We start from the raw sequence: 20563 nt of genomic DNA, 5'->3' as shown, positions 1-20563 counted from the left end.
AAGCAGCCCAAGTGTCCACTGAAAGACAAATGGATAAAGAAGATGTGATACACACACATACACACACACATAGACATACACACAGGAATATTAGCCATAAAAAAGAATGAAATCTTGCAACAACATGGATGGACCTAGAGAGCATTATGCTAAGTGAAATAAGTCAGACAGAGAAAGACAAATACCATTTGATTTCGCTCATGTGGAATCTAAAAGAGAAAACAAACGAACAAACGAGCAAATAGGGAGAAGAAACTGATGGTTACCAGAGGGGAGGTGAGTGGGGGATGGGTGAAATAGGTGATGGGGGTTAAGAGGTATTGACTTCCAGTCATAAAATAAGTAAGTCATGGAGATGAAAGGTACAACCTAGGGAATATGGTCAATAATATTATAATAACGTTTTATGGTGACTACGTTTGCCATGGTGAACATTGAATAATGTATAGAACTGTCAAATCTCTATCATACACCTGTAACTAATGCATTGTATGTCAACCATATGTCAATAATGAATTTAGAAAAAAGAAAGAAAAAAGGCATATTCTCAGTAGCTCTCATCAAAAGAATGGATAAATAAGTGGTATGATAGTGGCACAGTAGGACACTATATAACAATGAAATAAGTGATACACTGAATCTCACAAAAGAAATGCTAAGAAACCAGGCACAAGAGGATAGAGACTGGTAAAACCAGTACGGGGGTTTGGAGGAAAATCTGAAGGGATAGTGGCAGAAAGGGATAGTGACAAGGAGGGAGGGGCTCCTGGTGTGTTGGCATTGTGCTGTTTCTTGATCTGGATGGTGGTCACGTGGATTTTGTTCAGTTGGTGGAAATTCATCAAAGCAGGCACTTAGGATATATGTACTTCTCCATGACCAAAGCTGGCAAAGAAGTCCAAGATTCAAAAAAGATTTCCTAGGAAGTAATTAGTTGTTAATCACTCGCACTTTATTCTGCACTGTCTTAGCTGGGGCAAAAAAAAAAAAAAAAAAAAAAAAAAAAGAAAAAAAGAAAAAAAAAGGCATTTTGTAAATGCTGAAGAGTCAGTATCACTGGTAGGTTCAAATGTGTATTATTAAGAGTTTTGAAGTTATCACTAGAAAGTTTTGGAACCCAACAAAATAGCAAGAAAAGTAGTAGAAATCTATTTTCCAAAGCTAATTTTAAAGTTTAATTAGCATTTTATTATGAAGATTAATCTCCTCTCTATTGCTATTGGCAGACAGTGTTTAATGTCTACATTGATGTTTTAAATAATAGCTGGTGGTAAATTAGTGTTCAGGCATCTCTTCACCAACTAGCACCCCCTGAAGACTGGTTTCAAAGTCCTGAGCATGTATCCCACACAAGAGTTTGCCCTGATTCACTGGGGATGCAGACCCACTAAAGATAAGAATGAAGGGAAGACAGAAGCCTCAGAGATGAGCTGCAAGTGACACATACATGAGCAAATAGCTCTTTCACAATATATGGTAGCTTTTGGCATATGTCTTCACCATGCAAAGGGGTAAATCAAAATGTAAAGAGCAGGCCACGGTGTAACTTGAAAAACTTTGCTAAATCGAAGGGATGACCTACCAACTGAACACAGCAGACATCAGAAGGCGGGTTATTTAAAAGAAACAACTGGTCAGAATCTAGACTGTGTTTTGTCAATGGCATTCATGTTGACCTAGGCTTAACCAGACCTAATGCCACCTCTGCAATGTCTGTCACAAACATTTTGGCTTGTAACCTGGAGACACTTCAAAACCCCTGACTCAATTTGTATTTCATCATCTATGCATACTAACCCCTTAGAAATGTCTCAGGTAGAGAATTCTCAGGTAATTTAAATGCAATAGTGGCAAAAGTCCTTGCAAAGAGGTTGCTTTGTATGTCATATATATAGCTCTCTTTGGCGGGGCGGGAGTAGGGTGGGTAGAGGGCATGAAAGTATTTTTTTAATTGTTTTTTTAAGTTTATTAATTTATTTTGAGAGAGCAGGGAAGAGGCAGAGAAAGAGAGGGAGAGAGAGAGAATCCCAAGCAGGCTCTGCACTATCAGAGTGGAGCCCAATGTGGGGCTCGAACTCATGAACCGTGAGATCACGACCTGAGTAGCAACTAAGAGTTGGTCGCTCACCTGACTGAGCCGCCCAGTCACCCTGCACCAAAGTATTTTTTTAAAATTATGCTTATATCGATGGGCTAAATTTGTATAGAATACCCTTTTAATCCACGACTTCCATACAATATACTTCTATCCATTTTGCCTTGGAAGTCAGCTTGCTGATTTTCAGAAAGAATTCTCGGACAATCATAGCTGAACTCTAATAACCTTAAAGGAAGTTGATAAACAATTTCTAATTTTCTAGCACCTATCTACTGAGTTCAAGGTACTTCTTGAGTTTAACAATCAACTATAGACTAGAAGGCAGTTAGTAAAGCTAAATGGAACACGTTTTATATTATATTCAAGGATATGCCATCTGTAAGGCAACTGTAGCCTTGTACATGGGCTAAGCACAGTAGTCATTCAATACACGGTAGTTTAAAATATTAAAGAACCAGGAGGAAAACAATTACTGAGCCTGCTTATAGAAACGAAAATAGCAAAGCCAACCGATGTTTCTAGCATGGGAAGATGATAACTTTAAGTTCAGATGTCAAACAGTTTGGCTATACTGTAGTAATGACAGATACACCCAACATCTGTGCATGCTTGTGCATATTAAAATACTGTAAAGCTTAAAGTCCCAATGGAAGTTAAGTTGCCACGTGACCACAGAATTTTCCTAGTGGCCTTTTTCTAGGGGTGGTGGTGCAGTGTAGTGGAAGGTGAGCCAGCTTTTCTGGCCAAAGTTCTAGGGTTTGATACTCTGCTTTGTCACCTATTAGATGTGAACTAGCTAAAACCTCTCTGCTTCCTGTTCTCTCAAATAGGAATAAGTAAGCCCTCTTGTGAGGGTGGGAGATGAAGACTGGACAGGAAGTGTGGGGCACCTTGTAGACGGCTTGGCACACAGCAAATACGTACCCCAAAACCTTAAAGTCGCAAACAAGGTTCTTGAATCAAAGACCTTGATCTCAATGTGTCTAGGAAATACTGTCAGCCTGAGGCTTCTTCCATAAAACCGGGAAATGGCAAGCAATGACTTGCTCCTTTAAAATTAGGAAAACTAAGCCATCAAAGAAGATAGATTTCTTCAATAAACATTTGACTAGTAGGATGCTAACCTTAGCATTAGAATATTAGAGAACAGAGAGTAAAAAGTTACAGTGTGTTGGCTAAACAACTAATGTGTTTTCATCGATTCATACTTCTGATAGTCTCTTAATTTTTGCCCAGTCTTTCTATCTACCATTTTTGAAATTCCTGAGAATCTGAAACTGCTCCTCTTCACCAAAGTAACTGGCACATTGTTTGCATACCTAGCTGTTCAGAACTGGAGATATTAAAATGTCCTACTTCCTTTTGCAATCTCATATCATCACCCAAATTTTGGTGCACGTTTCCATTTTTAACTATTTAAACACACTTCTACTCTAGACCGTTTTGTCCACAATTAAATTGGACATGAGATGCAAAGAGTTTGTTTACTCAAAAGAACAAACTACTCTGTAGCATCACAAGTATTTGGACTGAAAAAGATACTCAAAAATTAAGACAGAGGGCTAGGAGCAAGTTCCACCTGGGAAACCTTGATGCTTAATGCAAATCCTTTTACTAGTAGCACCAATGTTATTTAAGCATCACATTCTGTAGCTTCATTGATACCCCCTGCAGTGCATTGACAGATAAACTGAGATAATGACTCTTTTTTCAGAGGCAAGGAGAGAGAGTATAGTTTGGACAAAACAGGAAAACACACTCTTCTCCAAAGGCTATTAATTGGTAGGAGTGTCCAATGTAATGAATGAAGTGTTCTCACCATGGCTAACACTATGGTTTATAAAACTGCTGTTAGTCCTGTCCAAGTTAAATTCACTCCATCAACCACGAAGCTGCACATCTATAATTCAGCTCTGGGAACAAGGCTTGCGCACAGAGGGTACTCTCTGGGGAATGACCGGAGAGACATCAGGTTCTGTGTCTAAATATTTTTCTCTCTTTGGTGAACATTGAGAAAACACCAACATGTTACCTGGCAGAAGTGACCCATTTATTCATTCTTATGTTAGCACTTGATTCAACTATTAACAGAGGACAAGAAGCACATATAGCTATCACTTATTGAATAGTACCAATAATTAGTTTTTGGAATCTACTGAATTTGAAAAAGTTTGTTTTAGAATGCCAGGCACACTGGTTTACATTTCTAACTACTCAGAAATAGGTACAAGAAAGCATATTTTTGGATTTTGGACTAAGTGTTCTACATGTACTATCTCATTTAATACTCATGATGACCCTATGGAATAAGTATTATTTTCTCCAAGTAGATAGATGAGATAACTGAGGTTCAAGGAGGTTAAGAAATGTGTCCAAGGCCACATAAGTTAAAAGAAGCAAAGCCAGAATTAAAATCCTGGTCTGTCTGATTTGAGCTAGGTGCTCTGAGGCATAGTGTCTACTGCTCTTGACTCTCAGAAGAATGAAAATGTAGATTGACATGCATAGAATTCTCTTTGGGGAAGGCCCTGAGGGTGGCAAAGATGAAGGCTGTCTATCAGGTGGCCCAGGAAAGCATGAGGCCAGTGGGCACCTGTAGTGGAAGCCTTGGAAGGAGGGAGAGTCACCGGGTGAACCTGCATAGTTGGGCCAGGATGATGGACGTAATTACAACACACAGAGCAACCTGACCCCAAAACAGGTGTTTTGCAACAATGGAATATTGTTGTAACTGAAGAAAGTCAGAGGTCAGAAAGACATTTATGAATTCTTTAAACAATGGGGTATTGCTGGAAAGACAGCTGCAAATGGCATACTTGAGTGGCAAGTTCAAAGAGACAGATGGCTTCCCTTTGAACAAAGAGTATTATTATATACCCTAGAAAATGCAGAACTTCTTGTAATGGAACAGTGGCTTGAAAGCTCTAAAAATTTACAAAATCATTTTCCTCTAAGTTTATAGAGTACAAATTGCAAAGGACAGTAAACTTCTACCATTTAAAAAAAAATATGGGCTCAAGTTCATCAGGGAGGCAGTGAAAGTAATCCCTTTTCATTATCCAAAGGAAATGGCTTGGCAATTCAAAAAAATTATACCATGGCTTTTAAAAGTGTCCTTCCACAATTCAGTTTTGATTTTTTAAAAATGAAAATGTGAAAATTAAACTAAAAAATTATATGAGATTCATTTTACTTTTTTCCTTATAAAAAGCCGTGTTTTTTTTTTTCTAAACAGAATACCTGAATTTTTTTTTTAAATTTTTTAACGTTTATTTATTTTTGAGACAGAGAGAGACAGAGCATGAATGGGGGAGGGGCAGAGAGAGAGGGAGACAGAGAATCTGAAACAGGCTCCAGGCTCTGAGCTGTCAGCACAGAGCCTGACGCGGGACTCGAACTCACGGACCGTGAGATCATGACCTGAGCCGAAGTCGGACGCTTAACCGACCAAGCCACCCAGGCGCCCCAAGAATACCTGAATTTTTAATTGGTAGCATATTTTGTCTTGTGACAATAACCATTCTTCAATAAGCTCAAACTTTTTCTGGAAACACAAAGCCTGTTATATACGTCTTTTTTGTTTGTTTGTTTAAAGATGCACATAATGACATTTACAGGTTTAAAATGATTCATTCAAAACTGTTTGAATGCAGTTATACATGTGGAAAAGTTTAATTACCAGCTATCTGCATGGTTGTGATATTACCCAGAGGGCTGTACTTGTTTCTTAATTAAAAATATTTGAACTTAATAATAGGGAACTCTATTTAAATATGAATAAAACATTGCAAGGAAGAAGTTTACCAAGTAGTTAGCAAATCAATTTCAGTAAGCGTTCCTTAAGAATTACTAGTCCTCTGTCGTATCAGGGGATGTATCTCCGTTTGTAAGAACCTTTAATTTTCCCTTGTCATAGAGTCACCTCTCGTTGGCACTTTGGGAGATCAGATTTTCGATGGGGTGTCCACTTAGAATTCTTGATTGCAGTACCTTGATGGCTAAGTGGATGGCTCAGGTCTCCTCGCAGTCTTCCAGAGCCCAGTAAATTACATGACCATCCTCCTGATCATTCAGGACACAAACCTGAGAATCATCCTTGATTCTGCCTGTTTCCTCCTCCTTTTGGCCCCCCCATTATGCCAGGAATCTTCCATTTTCTTCATCTCCACTCAGATCTATCAGAATAATGCCTCAACTGTTTTCCCTGCTTCTATTCCTGCCTTGTTGCATCCATCTTGACACTGTGAACTGGAAGTTTTTGAATGTACATGTCATTGCCTTGCTTCAAACCCTACAAAGACTTGCCATTGCATTTGGAATAAAGGCCACCTTCCTCACCATAGCCTTCCTGACCTTACATCATTTGAGTCCTATGTACCTCTCTGCCCTCATCCTCTACTACTTTCCCCTTGACCTTATGTCCCAGCTTTCTGACCTCCACTATTTCTCATAGATGTCCATTTCGGGAGCTTTGCACCCACTGTTCCTGATACCTGAAACATTATTCCTAGGTTCTCTGCATGGCTAGCTTCATCTTAAACTTTAATCTCAGCTCAACTGTCACCTACTTTGTCAGGTAGTATCTAAAGTATCCACCATTCTGGCCAACCCTGTTCTCTATTACATCACCTTGTTTTGGTCTTCCTGCACCTTTGTCACAGCGTATGATGACTTTGAGTATTTGCCTTCATGTCTTCATTGTCTGTGTTTCCCAACAGATACAAGCCCCCTGTCTGTTTTGGTTGGTGTATCTCTGGCACCTGGGGGAACATCTGCCCTGACAGGTGCTCAACAAAAGAGATGATGCTGTCACTTATCCAGAAGTAGAACCAGAACAGCTATAATTCATCACCTAGAAGTCCTTTATGTTAGAAACCCAGCCTAGGTGGTAGAAACCACCATCCATGTCAGCGCTCTAAATTTATGGACTACAATGCTAGCCACCAAAGGGAATTTCATACCTGCATTCATATAAGATTAGATGGACTTCTAGCCCCAGGATAATTGCCAAACTTTCTCTTGCATCAAATACATTTCCTCTGAGTCATACCAGTAAGAATCCTCCTAGGTCTGACTGAGCTTATCATATCTCTGTTAGAATTCACTACTAGGAAATACTAGTTGAAGTATTAAATCTTAAATATCTTGAAGGAAAGCTTTTCATTCAAATGAAATCCATTTGTGGGGGCAATTAGGAAAGAAAGAAATAAAAGACATCCAGATTGGAAAGGCAGTAGAACTATTTCTATTTGCAATGACATGATCTTGTATATAGAAAATCCTAAGGAATTCACAAAAACACTATTAGAACTAATTAACATTCAGCAAGGTTGCAAGATATAAAAAAATCAATATAAAAATAAACTGCATTTCTATGAACACTAGCAATGAACAAATAAAAAATAAAATTAAGGGAATAATTCTATTCACAACAGCATCAAAAAATTTACTTAGGAATAAATTTAACAACAGAAGTGCAGGACCTGTGTGCTGAAAATTATAAAACATTGCTGAAAGAAATTAAAGAAACAAACAGAAAGATATCCATGGATTGGAAGGCTTAATATTGTTAAGATGTTAAGATATTCCCCAAATCGATTTAAAGATTCAATGCAATCCTAGTTGCCTTTTTTTTTTTTCAGAAATTGACAGGTTGATCCTCAAATTCCTATGGAAATGCAAAAAGAATCCAGAAAAGGAAGCACAAAGTTGAAGGGGTCACACTTCCTGATTTCAAAGCCTACTATAAAACTAGGAATCAAGACAGTGTGGTACTGCATAGAGATAGACATATAGATAAACAGAATAGAACTGAGAAGTCGGAAATAAACTTTTACATGCATGGTCAACTGATTTTCAAAAAGGGTGACAGACAATTCAATGGGAAAAGACAGTCTTTCAACTGACAGTGCTGGCACAAGTGAATATCCACAGGCAAAAAAATGTAGTTGTACCTCTATTCCCACTATAGACAGAAATCAGCCAGAACTGGATCATAGCACAAAATTTAAGAGTTAAACTATAAAATTCTGGGGCGCCTGAGTGGCTCAGTCTGTTAAGTGTCGACTTTAGCTCAGGTCATGATCTTGCAGTTCGGGAGTTCGAGCCCCGCTCTGGCCTCTGTACTGACAGCTCAGAGCCTGGAGCCTGCTTTGGATTCTGTGTGTTTCTTACTCTCTGCCCCTCCTCTGCTCATGCTCTGTCTCTCTCTGTCTCTCAAAAATAAATAAAACATAAAAGAAAAAAAAATTTTAAAAAGAGTTAAACTATAAAATTCTTAGAAGAAAAGATAGGAATAAACTCTGTGATCTCGGATCAGGCAACCATTCTTAGATATTACACAAAAGCATAAGCAACAGAAGAAATAAATAAGCTAGACTTCACCAAAATGAAAAAATTCTATTGCTTCAAAAGATAGCCAAAGAAATGAAAAGACAAGTTACAGAATGGGAGAGTATACTTGCGTATCATGTATCTAAGAAACTGTATCCAAACTCTAAGACCTAGATACTAAAAAGACAAATAATCCATGAAAAAATAGGCCAAAGGTCTGAATAGGTGTTTTTCCAAAGGAGATATACAAATGGGCTGATAAGTGTACAAAAAGATGCTCAACAGCTTTAGTCATTAGGGAAAAGCAAACCCAAACCACAAGGAGATGCTACTTTACACACTAGGATGGCTGAAATGAAAAAGGCAGACAATAACGAGTGTTGACTGAGATGTGGAGAAATCCCCCAACCTTGCTTTGCTGGTGGGAATGTAATATGGTGCAGCTGCTTAGGGAAACAGTTTGGCAGTTTCTCAAAAGTTAAATGTAAAGTTCCATATGACCTGGCAATTCCACTCCTGGGTATACACCCAGGAGGACTGAAAACATATGTCCACACAAAAATGTGCATATGAATGTTCATAGCAGCATCTTTCATTATAGCCAAAGAGTGGAAACAACCAACTATCAACTGATAGATGAATAAGCAAATATGGTACACTCACATAATGGATTATTATTCAGACATAAAAAGAAATGGAAAGGTACAACATAGAAAGAACTTGAGAACATCATGCTAAATCAAAGAAGCCAGACACAAAAGGGCACACTGTGTCTGATTTCCTTTATAGGAAATGTCCAGAACAGGCAAATCCATAGAGACAGGAAATAAATTAATGGTTTCTGGGAGTTTGGGGGAAGCAGGCAATGGGGAATGACTATTAATGGGCACAGAGTTTCTTTTGGGATGATAATAGTGATCTAGGATTAGTGGTCATGGTTGCGTAACTCTGTGAATGCACTAAAAAAGGCTGAATTTTGTATTGTGTGAGGTAAATATTAGTGAATTATTAAAACAAAAGTCACCACCATGGTTTTCTGGGACCTGGAGAAAAAATCCTTTCGCAGAGTTAGCAACACACAGCACTCTTGAGGAAACTTGTTTTCACAGATTCTTAGCTGCAGCTATTAAGTGGAGAGAACGTTGGGTATTAGCACCCTTTCACTATGACCATGAATTTCCTTTTTAAAGGAAGAACACTGGAAGAACACTCCATTCCCATCGTAAATTCCCCCTGAAATGGGGCAAGGTGCCTATGCCTTCAATAATTTTACACCCTATTAAATTGAGGTTACCACATTCACAATTGCGAGCCGCAGATTGCAGTGATCATGTGGGTTGTAGAGATCACATTTTATTAACCTGAATTTTGACACGGAGGTCAAACCTCTCTGCACAAATGGTAAGCAGTGCCTTTGTGCCTTGATCCCCTCAACAAAAGATGAAGCTCCTTCCCTCTTTGATCCTCATGAAGGGAGTACTCTGTCAGTCTCCTTAGCTGTAAAATGGAATAATAAAAAATGGAACGCTGCACAGAGGGCTCCCATGCAGAAGGGACATGTGTCAGGTTTGTGCTTTGTAATTGGCAGTGAGCAGCTGTGAGAAGGGTCTCTTGAGACAACCCAAATGGTGTCTGCATACTGGCTTTTCCTAAAAGCCTCTTAAATTAACAGGATGGGTAAGGAAAGTGCCTTTCTCTCCAACCTTCCATTATTCCCTGGTATTATCTTAGAGCGCTATTTTTCAGGCAGTGGACTTGGCTGAGTGGCCAGCTACTTAAAGTCCATTTGTGCCTCCAGCTCCCAAGGTGCTTTTTGTGCTCTGGTTTTATTTCCATAGAAAGATGGAAAGATAAAAAATAAACAATCTTTTGGCTATATTACGATGACAGATTTTACCTAGTAGAAGCGTGGTGGCAAAAAGATTAGGGGAAAATGGACTGGAAGACTTCTTCAAGACTTGCTTTGGCTCTGGTTTTTGGCAGCCCAGCCAAGTGGAGCACCATTGTAGAATAAATCTGTCAGGTTAGTTTATTAGCTGTATTCCACTTGTTAGCACACCAAAGAAAAAAAATTACAGTTAGGTAGAACATTTGTTTTGGAACTATTTTCAAAAAAAAAATGAGAAACATGCAAAAATAATCCTGACAACTTTTATCCTAAACCACCATAAAACAAATCCATTTTCATTATGTTAGGTGATTTACTACTTTCTTGTGTGCATGCGTACACACATGCATACAAATGTGGGAAATAAGAGGAATGCACATTCCGGTTTTATCTGGATCTTTCTTGAGGAGTGGCCACCATTTAGAGAAGAGTCAGCATGTATTTATGTGGCCCAGAGTGGTGGACACAGGCAGCATTTCTGGACTCAGCTTCAAGTTCTAACTCCTCAACTAACTAGCTGCTGTCCTTGAACACAGTGCATAACCATTCTGAACTTCGGTTTCTTCATCTGGAAAATGAGGATGAAGGTCTCCACCTCTCCAGTCATTGTGAGGATTAAATACTTCACGAAAAAGGGGCTGGCATGGTCAATGCTAAGAAATATTAGCTTTTTCTATTTTGTTAATGATGATGTACGTGTGTGTTCCTTGTGTGAGCGAATAGTCCACCCTAAATTGCTTAGAACATAATTGAGCCAAAGCTTTACAGTATAACACATACAGAATACTTAGGATATGACAAATAGAGTAAACCTTTAATGTTTAAAAAAATTGAAATACTGGGGTGCTTGGGTGGCTCGGTGGGTTAAGCATCTGGCTCTTGACTTCAGCTCAGGTCATGATCTCACGGTCCAAGGGTTCAAGCCGCACATCGGGTTCTGCCTGGCTGTGCAGAGCCTGCTTGGGATTTTCTCTGCCTCTCCCCTGCTCGTGTGCTCTAGCTCTCTCAAAATAAAGAAATAACCTTAAAAAGATGGAATATAAGTTCATTTGTTCTGCAGAGCTTCATTTGTTCTCTGGTTTCTAAGTGCAGCTCTGGGGGGGTTGAAGGAAGAAAAGTACTAACATAGGAAGGAAGAAAATCAATCTGATGGACATGAATATAGCCACCAAACTAGCCTAGGGATTTCTTCAATGACACTACTCTATGGTTAACCTTCACTCATGCCATTTATTATTTGGGGGAACTGCTGCAAAGAGACCAGAAAGTGAATAGAATAATGATGTTTTTATGGCTCCTAATGTAGATTGTTATCGAAAATCTGCCAATTTTACTGGCAAGCCTTTGGCTCAAAAAATAAGATCTTCGTTTGTAATTTGCAGGCAGTGATAACTAAAATTATGAGAAGTAACTGGGAAATAAAAAATAACTATGATGATAATTATCTTTCTCATTAAAAACAAGAGGCATTCTATTATCACTGGGATGTGCAATATACTCTTTTAACAGCTGCTGCTACTGAGCTACAACACATCCCAATACGAAGGCAAATACATTACTGATCACCCAAATGATGAAAAATAGGTACTGCTGAAAATGTGTGCAAAATGGAACAGAACAGAAACACAGCAGGATGTGCTGCGGCCTCTGCAGACCAGAGCGAAACCACTTACAGCTACTTCAGGAATCGGTCTCAGCTTTTCTCCCGAGATTTCCTTTAGGGACGTTTTGTTTATTGAAGTTGGTACTTGATGGGCTGGTAGGTCCTTTGCTTTGATAACAGCATCTGGAGTTTTCTGAGAGGATTCACTTCTTCTGGGGGGAGAATGGCATGGTGTAGGCACCAAACTCGTTTGAAAGTCTTTTCTATCTATCTGCTTCGCCAAGGAATTCTGGCTTTCTGCTGCTCTTGCTTCTGCGTAGACACTTTTTAGAGGTCCTGTATCTGTCCACCTTGTAGCCGTCCCCCGCGTGCTCTCTCCTGTTAACTGAGTTAACCCTGAAGGGCTAGTTGTTGGGCCCAAGGAACCCTGGATACTGTAGTTACCCTACGTAGGGGAACAAAGTGAAACTATTTTGAGCCAAAATTTATGGTGAAGAAGTTAGTGAGAACAGTTTTTAATAAGTTCACTTATTCTCTGAACAAAGGCAAAAGTATAGCTATCCTATTTTATTCTGCATTAAAAATATAAGTAACTAAAAACAGCAATGCAATGCAAATAGGTATAAATCATTTGCTAAGATACTCTGCTAGATGGTATCTGGTCTTGATAAGGCATATAGGAAGTAGTCACCAAAATTATAGTCATTTCAAGAAAGCATGTGAAAGAAGAGGATCCATAGGAAGTTACTTTAGAATTATATACTTTGACTTCCTAATAAGCTAAGTCCATGGGAAGAGAAAGAGCTAGAACTTAATTTAGCTTATTTAGGCAGGGAAATGTTACTCTAAAAACAAATTGGTCTATCAAAGTACCTTTTTCTTACACTATTGTAGAGAAGTTTTATTCTTCAAGAGCAACAGGTAATAAACATGTTTTGTGAAATATTTTTCTTACATGAAAATTTCAATTATAGTTATTTTTTTCCATAAGACATGAGCATCATTAAATACAATTATTTGGAAAGCTAAAAAGGAAAGCAACATGAAATTTACAAGTATGTAGTTCTGGGGTTATCCCTGGGAAAGCAAAAATTAAAAATTTTAAATCTGAGAAAGGAGGAACTGCAAACATAAAATCAATGGCTGTGAAAATAAATAATGGAAATGAGAAATTCAGGGCTATTTCATTTGGTAGATTTTTCTGCTATAAAATAAGAAATTTAAAAACAAACTAGTGCAGGGGCACCTGGATGGCTCAGTCGGTTAAGTGTCCGACTTACGCTCAGGTCATGATCTCACTGTTCATGGGTTCGAGCCTCGAGTCAGGCTCTGTGCTGACAGCTCAGAGCCTGGAGCCTGCTTTGTATTCTGTGTCTACTCCCCCCCCACCCCCTGTCCCTGTTCACGCTCTGTCTCTCTCTCTCAAAAGTGAATAAACTTAAAATAATTTTTTTAAAAAACAAACTAGTGCAATCATTGCTTATACGTGCCATGGTAGATTTTTCCAATTTGTCTTATTTATTTAAGTATTTAAATACGTAGGGGCACCTGGGTGGCTCAGTTGGTTAAGCCTCTGACTCTTCATTTTGGCTCAGGTCATGATCTCATGGTTTGTGGGTTCACCACATCGGGCTCTGAGCTGTGCAGCCTGCTTGGGATTCTGTCTCCCTCTCTCTCTGCCCCTTCCCCACTCACTATCTCTCAAAATAAATAAAAGTAAACTTTAAATATGTGAATATGCAATAAATAGATATTAAACATGTAAATATGTAATAAAAGGATATTAAAATGATAAACTGAGGACAGAAAAAAAATCAATAAAAGCAGAGTACATTTTAAAGACATTATCTGATGTCTTAGAATGTGTATCTTACATTCAGTTTCAGTAAGCTATTCCCTACTCTTCCATTTGTAACCACAAAGAACCAAACATCTAGTTATTCCCCAAATTTGGTATTTTTTAACCTTTTTTTTGTTTGTTTTTAATTTTTATATGTATAGAGAGAGAGCTTAAGCAGGGGAGGGGCAGAGGGAGAGAGAGAGAGAAGTGTGGATCCCAACCCTGGGATCATGACCTGAGCCGAAATCAAGAGTCTCACACTCAACCATCTGAGCCACCCAGGTGACCCTGGAACAGATTTTAATTCAGTCTCACTGCTAGATAGTGCTAACTCTTCTCTAACTTAAAAAAAAAAAAACAACAGGGACACCTGAGTGGCTCAGTCGGTTGAGCGTCTGACTTTGGCTCAGGTCATGATCTCACAGTTGGTGGGTTTGAGCCCCTTGTTGGGCTCTGTGCTGATAGCTTAGAGCCTGGAGCCTGCTTTGGATTCTGTGTCTCCCTCTTTCTGCCCCTCCCCCACTCACACTCTGTCTCTTAAAAATGAATAAATGTTAAAAAAAATAAAAAAACAACTCTTGTTTAATTTTCTATAATTGTTATATACAATTGGCAGTGGGATTTCTTTGAACAAAAGACCCTCTACTAATTCATTTCCATCATATTTCAATAATAAAAACATGTACCATCTATTTAAAACAGATTGGCCTTAAAAATAGGTTGGTTAAGCACAGAAGGTATAATTATGCATCTTTGGGCCACAATCTTTGGATCACTCTGGGATTCCATTTTGTATATGACATGGGCAGAAGTTAGGAGCTTTTGCAATAAAATATTTATTAAGCTCCTTCTATGAGGGAGGCATTTTCTAGGCACCATATAAGATATACAGGTAAGAACATGGGCACTGACCTCGGGAGGCACAAAGTCTTAAAGGCAAAAAAAGCATAAAGCAGAGAGATAGATACCTACAAAAGTAATAATTTCATAAGGTAGAAGGCAGTAAATATCATTCCAAAAGTTTCAGATGTACTATTATGAGAATTTAGAGGGATGCATCAAAAGTTAGATGTTTGCTACATCATTTTAAAAACACTTTAAAAATAAAATTATTATAAGAAGTCTATTTTTTGCACCTGTGGGTGGGTCAGAGTACAGCCTTTTCTTCCCCCTCAGTAGTTTACTCAGGTGTAAAATTATTTCTTTTTGCTTGGCATGAGCGGTGATTACATACACAGAAATACTGATGAGCTGTGTATGGACATTCATCTCACATTTTTCCTAAGATATGCCCTGGTTGGGAGATGGGCCGAGGAGGACAGATTTAGCTGTATTCCCTGGTGAGCATTCTCCTGGTTGTACTGTATTTCCACGGTATTGTTTCTATGCTATTTTAAATATATGGAATAGATAAATAACTGGAGAATCTGGGTAGAGTGAAAAAGGCTTGCTTACTTTGGCTGCCCCAGAACCAATTCTGGTTTGCCCCAGATTCTGAAAGGGGAATTAGTATAAACGAGAAAGGGAAGAGATATAGGAGAATAATACTTTGATTTAAATTGGGTCGGCTTCTCTTTTAGGGAGGAAATAAATAGAGAATAAAACGTAGTAATGTATTTTCTAGGAGTGGTACACTGGCAAAACCCTATTCCTTTCTTTAGCAACACTTTGATTTACTAAAATAGATGATATACATATAGATGATATTTATTGATTTCATAAATGTAATACCTTTGGGCTCGACATGCTGTTTGATTAATTTTTTCTTATATAACATATGCATTTGTTATATGCATTAGAAGTTAGCTTACTACGACCTGATTGAAAAACAACCACTCTTTCCCCTTTGGTTTATCACTCAGCTACTGAAAACCTGTACAGCAATTGAATATAATTTGTCAGAGTGGTAAAGAAATTGTCATGCCATTTTCACATTCCAATCATCTGTTCATCTGTTTCTCAGAAGAACAAATACAAAATGCCTTTGATTTAACTTAATATATTTTTTTTAAAAGTCCCAAATCTCTTGAACCGTTTGTCTTCTGGGCTCAGAGGCATTTGTTTGTTAAATATTCAATCACGCCCCAGTGCTGGGAACATCAATAGAGTTTGCCTGATTAACTGTAGCACAGCATATGTACGCTGAAGATGAGAATGATTTCCCCAAGGACCCAGCACTTCCTCTGCTGAACTATGTTTCTTAAAAGGACATGCAGATGGGCATTTGGACAATAATTTCTGGACGCACAGAATGGATTGTTCTTGCTGAGCTGTAATTTTAAAAAGATAATTTTAATGACTCTTGAGGGCCACCTACTTGGAGCAGATGGGACCCAGGCTCTTTGTATCAAAACTTTAATGTTGAGTGAGTCAGGATGGAACTCTGTTTTAGCCTTTGTGAAAGTGGATGATCATATTTATTTATATTTCAATTGATTTTTTAATTCAGCCCACAGTGAAAAAACGTCTTCTATAACATTTTTAAAAGTTCTATAAAAAAACACGTCTGCAATATTCCAAACACACCTTTGATGGCAGTTCTGAATTTGTAATTGAGGTGGAGTCAGCAGGAGTTTTTACTTTTGTCCAATGTTTTAGTGACTAAATGTATGAACTGACAGCATCTTTTAGTTGGGACATTAGCGCTAGCAGCCAATAGAGATGATATAGGTATATATTTCCATTGTCACCTAAAGAGCACAATTATTTATATAGATACAGTTAAAGACATGAGTCATAACAGAGTGAGGAAAATAATTTCTTCTTGGGGCACCTGGCTGGCTGAGTGGGAGGAGCATGTGACTCTTGGTCTCAGGGTCATGAGTTCGAGGCACACGTTGCATGCAGAGATTACTTAAAACTAAAATCTTGGGGCACCTGGATGGCTCAGTCAGTTAAGTGTCCAACTCTTGATTTCTGTGCAGGTCAAGTTCCCACAGTTCGTGGGATGGAGCCCCATGTCAGGCTTTGCTCTGACAGCATGGAGCCTCCTTGGGATTCTCTCTCTCCTCTATCTCTGCTGCTACCTCTCTCTCTCTCTCTCTCTCTCAAAATAAATAAATAAATAAAGATTTTAAAAAATCTTAAGGGGCACCTGGGTGGCTCAATTGGTTGAGTGTCCCACTCTTGGGTTTCGGCTTAGGTTGTGATCCCAAGGCTGTGGAATTGAGACCCTCATTAGGCTCCATGCTGAGTGTGGAGCCTGCCTGCGATCCTCTCTCTCTCTCTCTCTCTCTCTCTCTCTCTCTGTCCCCTCCCCCTCGCTCTTTCTCTCCTCTGCCCCTCATCCCCACTCGTGCTCTCTCTCTCTCTCTCTCAAATAAAAATAAATAAAATCTTAAAAAAAGATTATTATCTTCTTTGATGATAATAAGATTGACCACTCAAATGTATCTTAAAGGTCTTCACTAACAACCATCCCCAAGAAGTATTTTTACTTCCACCTCTTGAATTTTACAGGAAACTATTAAAGTAATACAGTTCTCTCTGGGTGGCAAAGATAACTGATAGTGGTAACTTATAATGCATTTTACTAACTAGTTTATAAGGAAGTAAAATGAAAAGAAGATGTAAGTGTTTCTAACAGGTAATTAATCTGCAACATGCTTGATATTAAAAGGGGTTGGGCAAATTATTTTTGTAAATATGTTTACCTATAGCCAATGATGCTTCACAGACAAATCATAGCAGAAGTTAGAAGGACTCTACAGGATGGGCAAACACCATCATGTGAATATTTGGGGAAAATGATGAGACTCCTTTAATTGTTTAAGACAGAAACATATTTTTCTATAAGTTAAGACTTCATGCTCTTTTAGCTGATAACAATTTAAAGATTTCTTGTGGAAACTCTATCCACAATCAAATATTTACCTGCAAGATGTTTATCTTTTAGCTAAGTGGCATAATGATATTCTAAGCAGACAAAAGTTTTATAATGTTTTTACTTGCCTACAAAAATGAAGAACCAAGTCACAAGAACCAAGGGGCCTGTGACTTCTGCAGAGAAGAGAGCTTCAAAAGATAATAATAAAGACATATAGGGGCTCCTGGGTGGCTCAGTCAGGTAAGCGTCTGACTTCAGCTCAGGTCATGATTTCTCCGTTCATGAGTTTGAGCCCTGCATCGGGCTCTGTGCTGACAGCTCAGAGCTTGGAGCCTGCTTTGGATTCTGTGTCTCCCTCTCTCTCTCTGGCCCCCACCACCCCCTGCTTGTGCTCTGTCTCTCTGTCTCTCAGTCTCTCAAAGGTGAATAAATGTTAAAAAAAAATTCTAAAGATAATAGTAAAGACATATAGATGTGAACAGCCTTAAAAAGTTTCTCATGAAAATTAACTATTAAATTTGCCTGGTAGGTTTACAGAATATGTTATGTTGTAATTCATAATATACAGGAATAAAAATGCAAGGCCATATATTCAAAATAGAGGCCTTCCATTTTTTCCCAACACATACATTGACATTTAAAAGTTTTTAAAGGCTACACAGAAATATAAGCAGCCTCAAATGGAGTAAATATTCTTTCAATTTTGTGTATGTACGTGTGTGTGAGAAAGTAATTCAAATTCATTAGTTAAGTGCACAGGGGTGAATGTTTTGTAGACGAACTCAAAAATCTAAACTATCAGGAAAAAAATACAACGAAACAGCTTAACTGCTGAGTGTTAACAAAAAAGTACCTTGAAAGCAAAAATAATGGGAAAGCTGAGAGGGAGGACTAAAAGGGTCCTTTTATGCCGTTGTTGGTGAATTTGTCCTCTGCAGCCCTCTACGGAGTTAGATGGGGAGAAGATCTGGAAGCTTCCGCTAATTTGAATTCTCTAAGTAGTCAGTCTACATAATTCATGTCCAACTATGGATAATTTTTTGGCTTAATGTTTCAATTTGGATTGTGATACAGGACAAATTACCTGGCCTTGCAAGTATCTACTTTAGTGTGTGATACACAGCCAGAGTTTGGGGGGAAAAATGATGGTATTTCCAAATGAAAAATTAAGTTAGGGGAGTAATAAAATATTAATATAAAGCTAACTATCTCAAGTTGTAAACCAGGCGTATACTCAAAGCCACGTTGGGAATAATGGCATAAAATACAATGTAGAGATGATAACAGTAACAGGCTTTTTTTCCTTTCAGATGCTGCAATAGTGTGAAAGGAGCTTTCAAGGATAATTCACTTTACATGGTAGTCTTGATTTTATAGCTATATATTTCCATAGTGTGCTTTTCAAATAAGAAGTACAAACTCAAAATTAATTGAGTATCAGGAATATTAGTATACATGGCTGCCTAGGGAATAAAATATATAGTACAGCAAAGACAAGAGCATATGCAAAAAAAGAAAACTTATAATTTTGAGGCTCTCACACTAATGAAGATCTCAGATGTGAATTAATGAATAGGCACTTAAATTACAAAATCAATATATCACTGAAAGCTTATTTTAATTAGCCTTTACTATTGTATGTGTACTTTCCCTCTAGCTATCATAATAACACGATTTGATTTTGCTTAGTTTACATACTACTGAATATACCTAATTTCCCTTTAAAAATACTCAATGGTCTACCATCAAATAAAGTCTTTTAACTACAAGTTACAAACCTAAAGCATAGTAAGTAATGTAATTATACTCATTTTTCCACCGTTATTTATAACATAACATTGTTTTCCTTAAGTATAATTATGTTACTCTAAGGATATAACGTTCTCAAATAATGCAACTAATATAGTAAGGATGCCTAAATTAACCGAACTGACTTTTCTTCAAAGACTATATGTAAATAAACATTTGAAATATGTAATCCAATTTCCCATTGACTTACACAATTAATAAATGGGAGAAGTAATCCTACAGAAAAAGAAATGACCAAAAAAGCCCAAACAATTTGATAAAGAAGGGATCATCACAAATTCTAGAACTCATTTAAATACAACCCGACATTTTTGTTGGTCATGTTTTCTATTTTAGTTTGTGTCTTGTTCTTGCCTCTAACAACAAACCCTAAAGCCTGTATAATATGACAAGGCTTCTGCCCTTCTCTCTGGCTGCCACTGTTAGCAGGCTCCCACTAAAGGTGGGCCAGGCCCAGTGTTAGCAATGAGATGGTCTGAGTATAGGCTCTAGCTGTATGCTACTGGTCATTTTGATGGTCATGGCACAGGGGTGACCAGATAGCTATGCCTCTCAAAGCTTGGGTAATGCATGATACATTTATTTTCGATTTTGTATAGTTGGTAATTAGCATATGTCTGCATAATAAACAATGAAAAATGTAAGGAGTAGCTAATAGCAAAAGAAAGCACATAAAGTGATAACAAGTTAAAATATTCAGAACTAGTATTCATTTTCCCATGAAGCTCTATTGCTTCTTGTCAAGACTTTTCCTTCATACAGACAGAAGAGGTAAGTTCCTCATGTCGTGATATTTAAAGGGCAGTTTCCCATAAAACTTCTCTCAAAGTTTTCCAGGGAAGGAACTAATAATTCCCACCTGCCATGAAATTTCCACCATTACAGGAATTCTTTTGGTTTAGGTAAGAAAGATGGTGCTGTGCACATGGGAAAAGGATGGGCTATCGTGTTAATGAAATGATATTAATTAACTTATCAGACTAGCCAATTAAGACCTCAGAAGAATTGACAGCTGGGATGGAGGAGATACTAGATGCTGAAGGCAAATCTCTATTTTATAATTTTTATACCTTAACGTTATTCAGGGTGAAAGGGACAAAGACGTCCTGAGCACAATTTGATACGCTGGCATCAAATATACTATTTATGCAAAAAGGGATTTATAG

At 38.0% G+C, this 20563-nt stretch overlaps 1 protein-coding gene across 22 annotated transcripts in view; it reads right to left on the bottom strand.

Moving 5' to 3' along the window:
• Positions 1 to 20563, bottom strand: part of CFAP20DC (CFAP20 domain containing) — a 230910-nt gene that overhangs the window by 64454 nt on the left and 145893 nt on the right. For 18 of the 22 annotated variants that reach the window (XR_008297101.1, XM_053219151.1, XM_027039105.2 and 15 more), the window contains one exon: positions 11993 to 12367. The exons of 3 other annotated variants lie outside the window; for them this stretch is intronic. Coding sequence is in view for 18 of the 19 variants with exons in the window: in XM_053219151.1 (XP_053075126.1) it covers positions 11993 to 12367 (375 nt within the window). In the remaining variant the exon portion in view is untranslated. Of the gene's footprint in view, positions 1 to 10795; positions 11343 to 11992; positions 12368 to 20563 lie in introns of those variants that run through there. One more of the 22 variants, XM_053219158.1, reaches the window with a different exon arrangement.

Source organism: Acinonyx jubatus, chromosome A2 (assembly GCF_027475565.1).
Source record: "Acinonyx jubatus isolate Ajub_Pintada_27869175 chromosome A2, VMU_Ajub_asm_v1.0, whole genome shotgun sequence".
NCBI classification, from domain to species: Eukaryota; Metazoa; Chordata; class Mammalia; order Carnivora; family Felidae; genus Acinonyx; species Acinonyx jubatus.
This window is presented reverse-complemented; position numbering and strand designations above follow the sequence as displayed.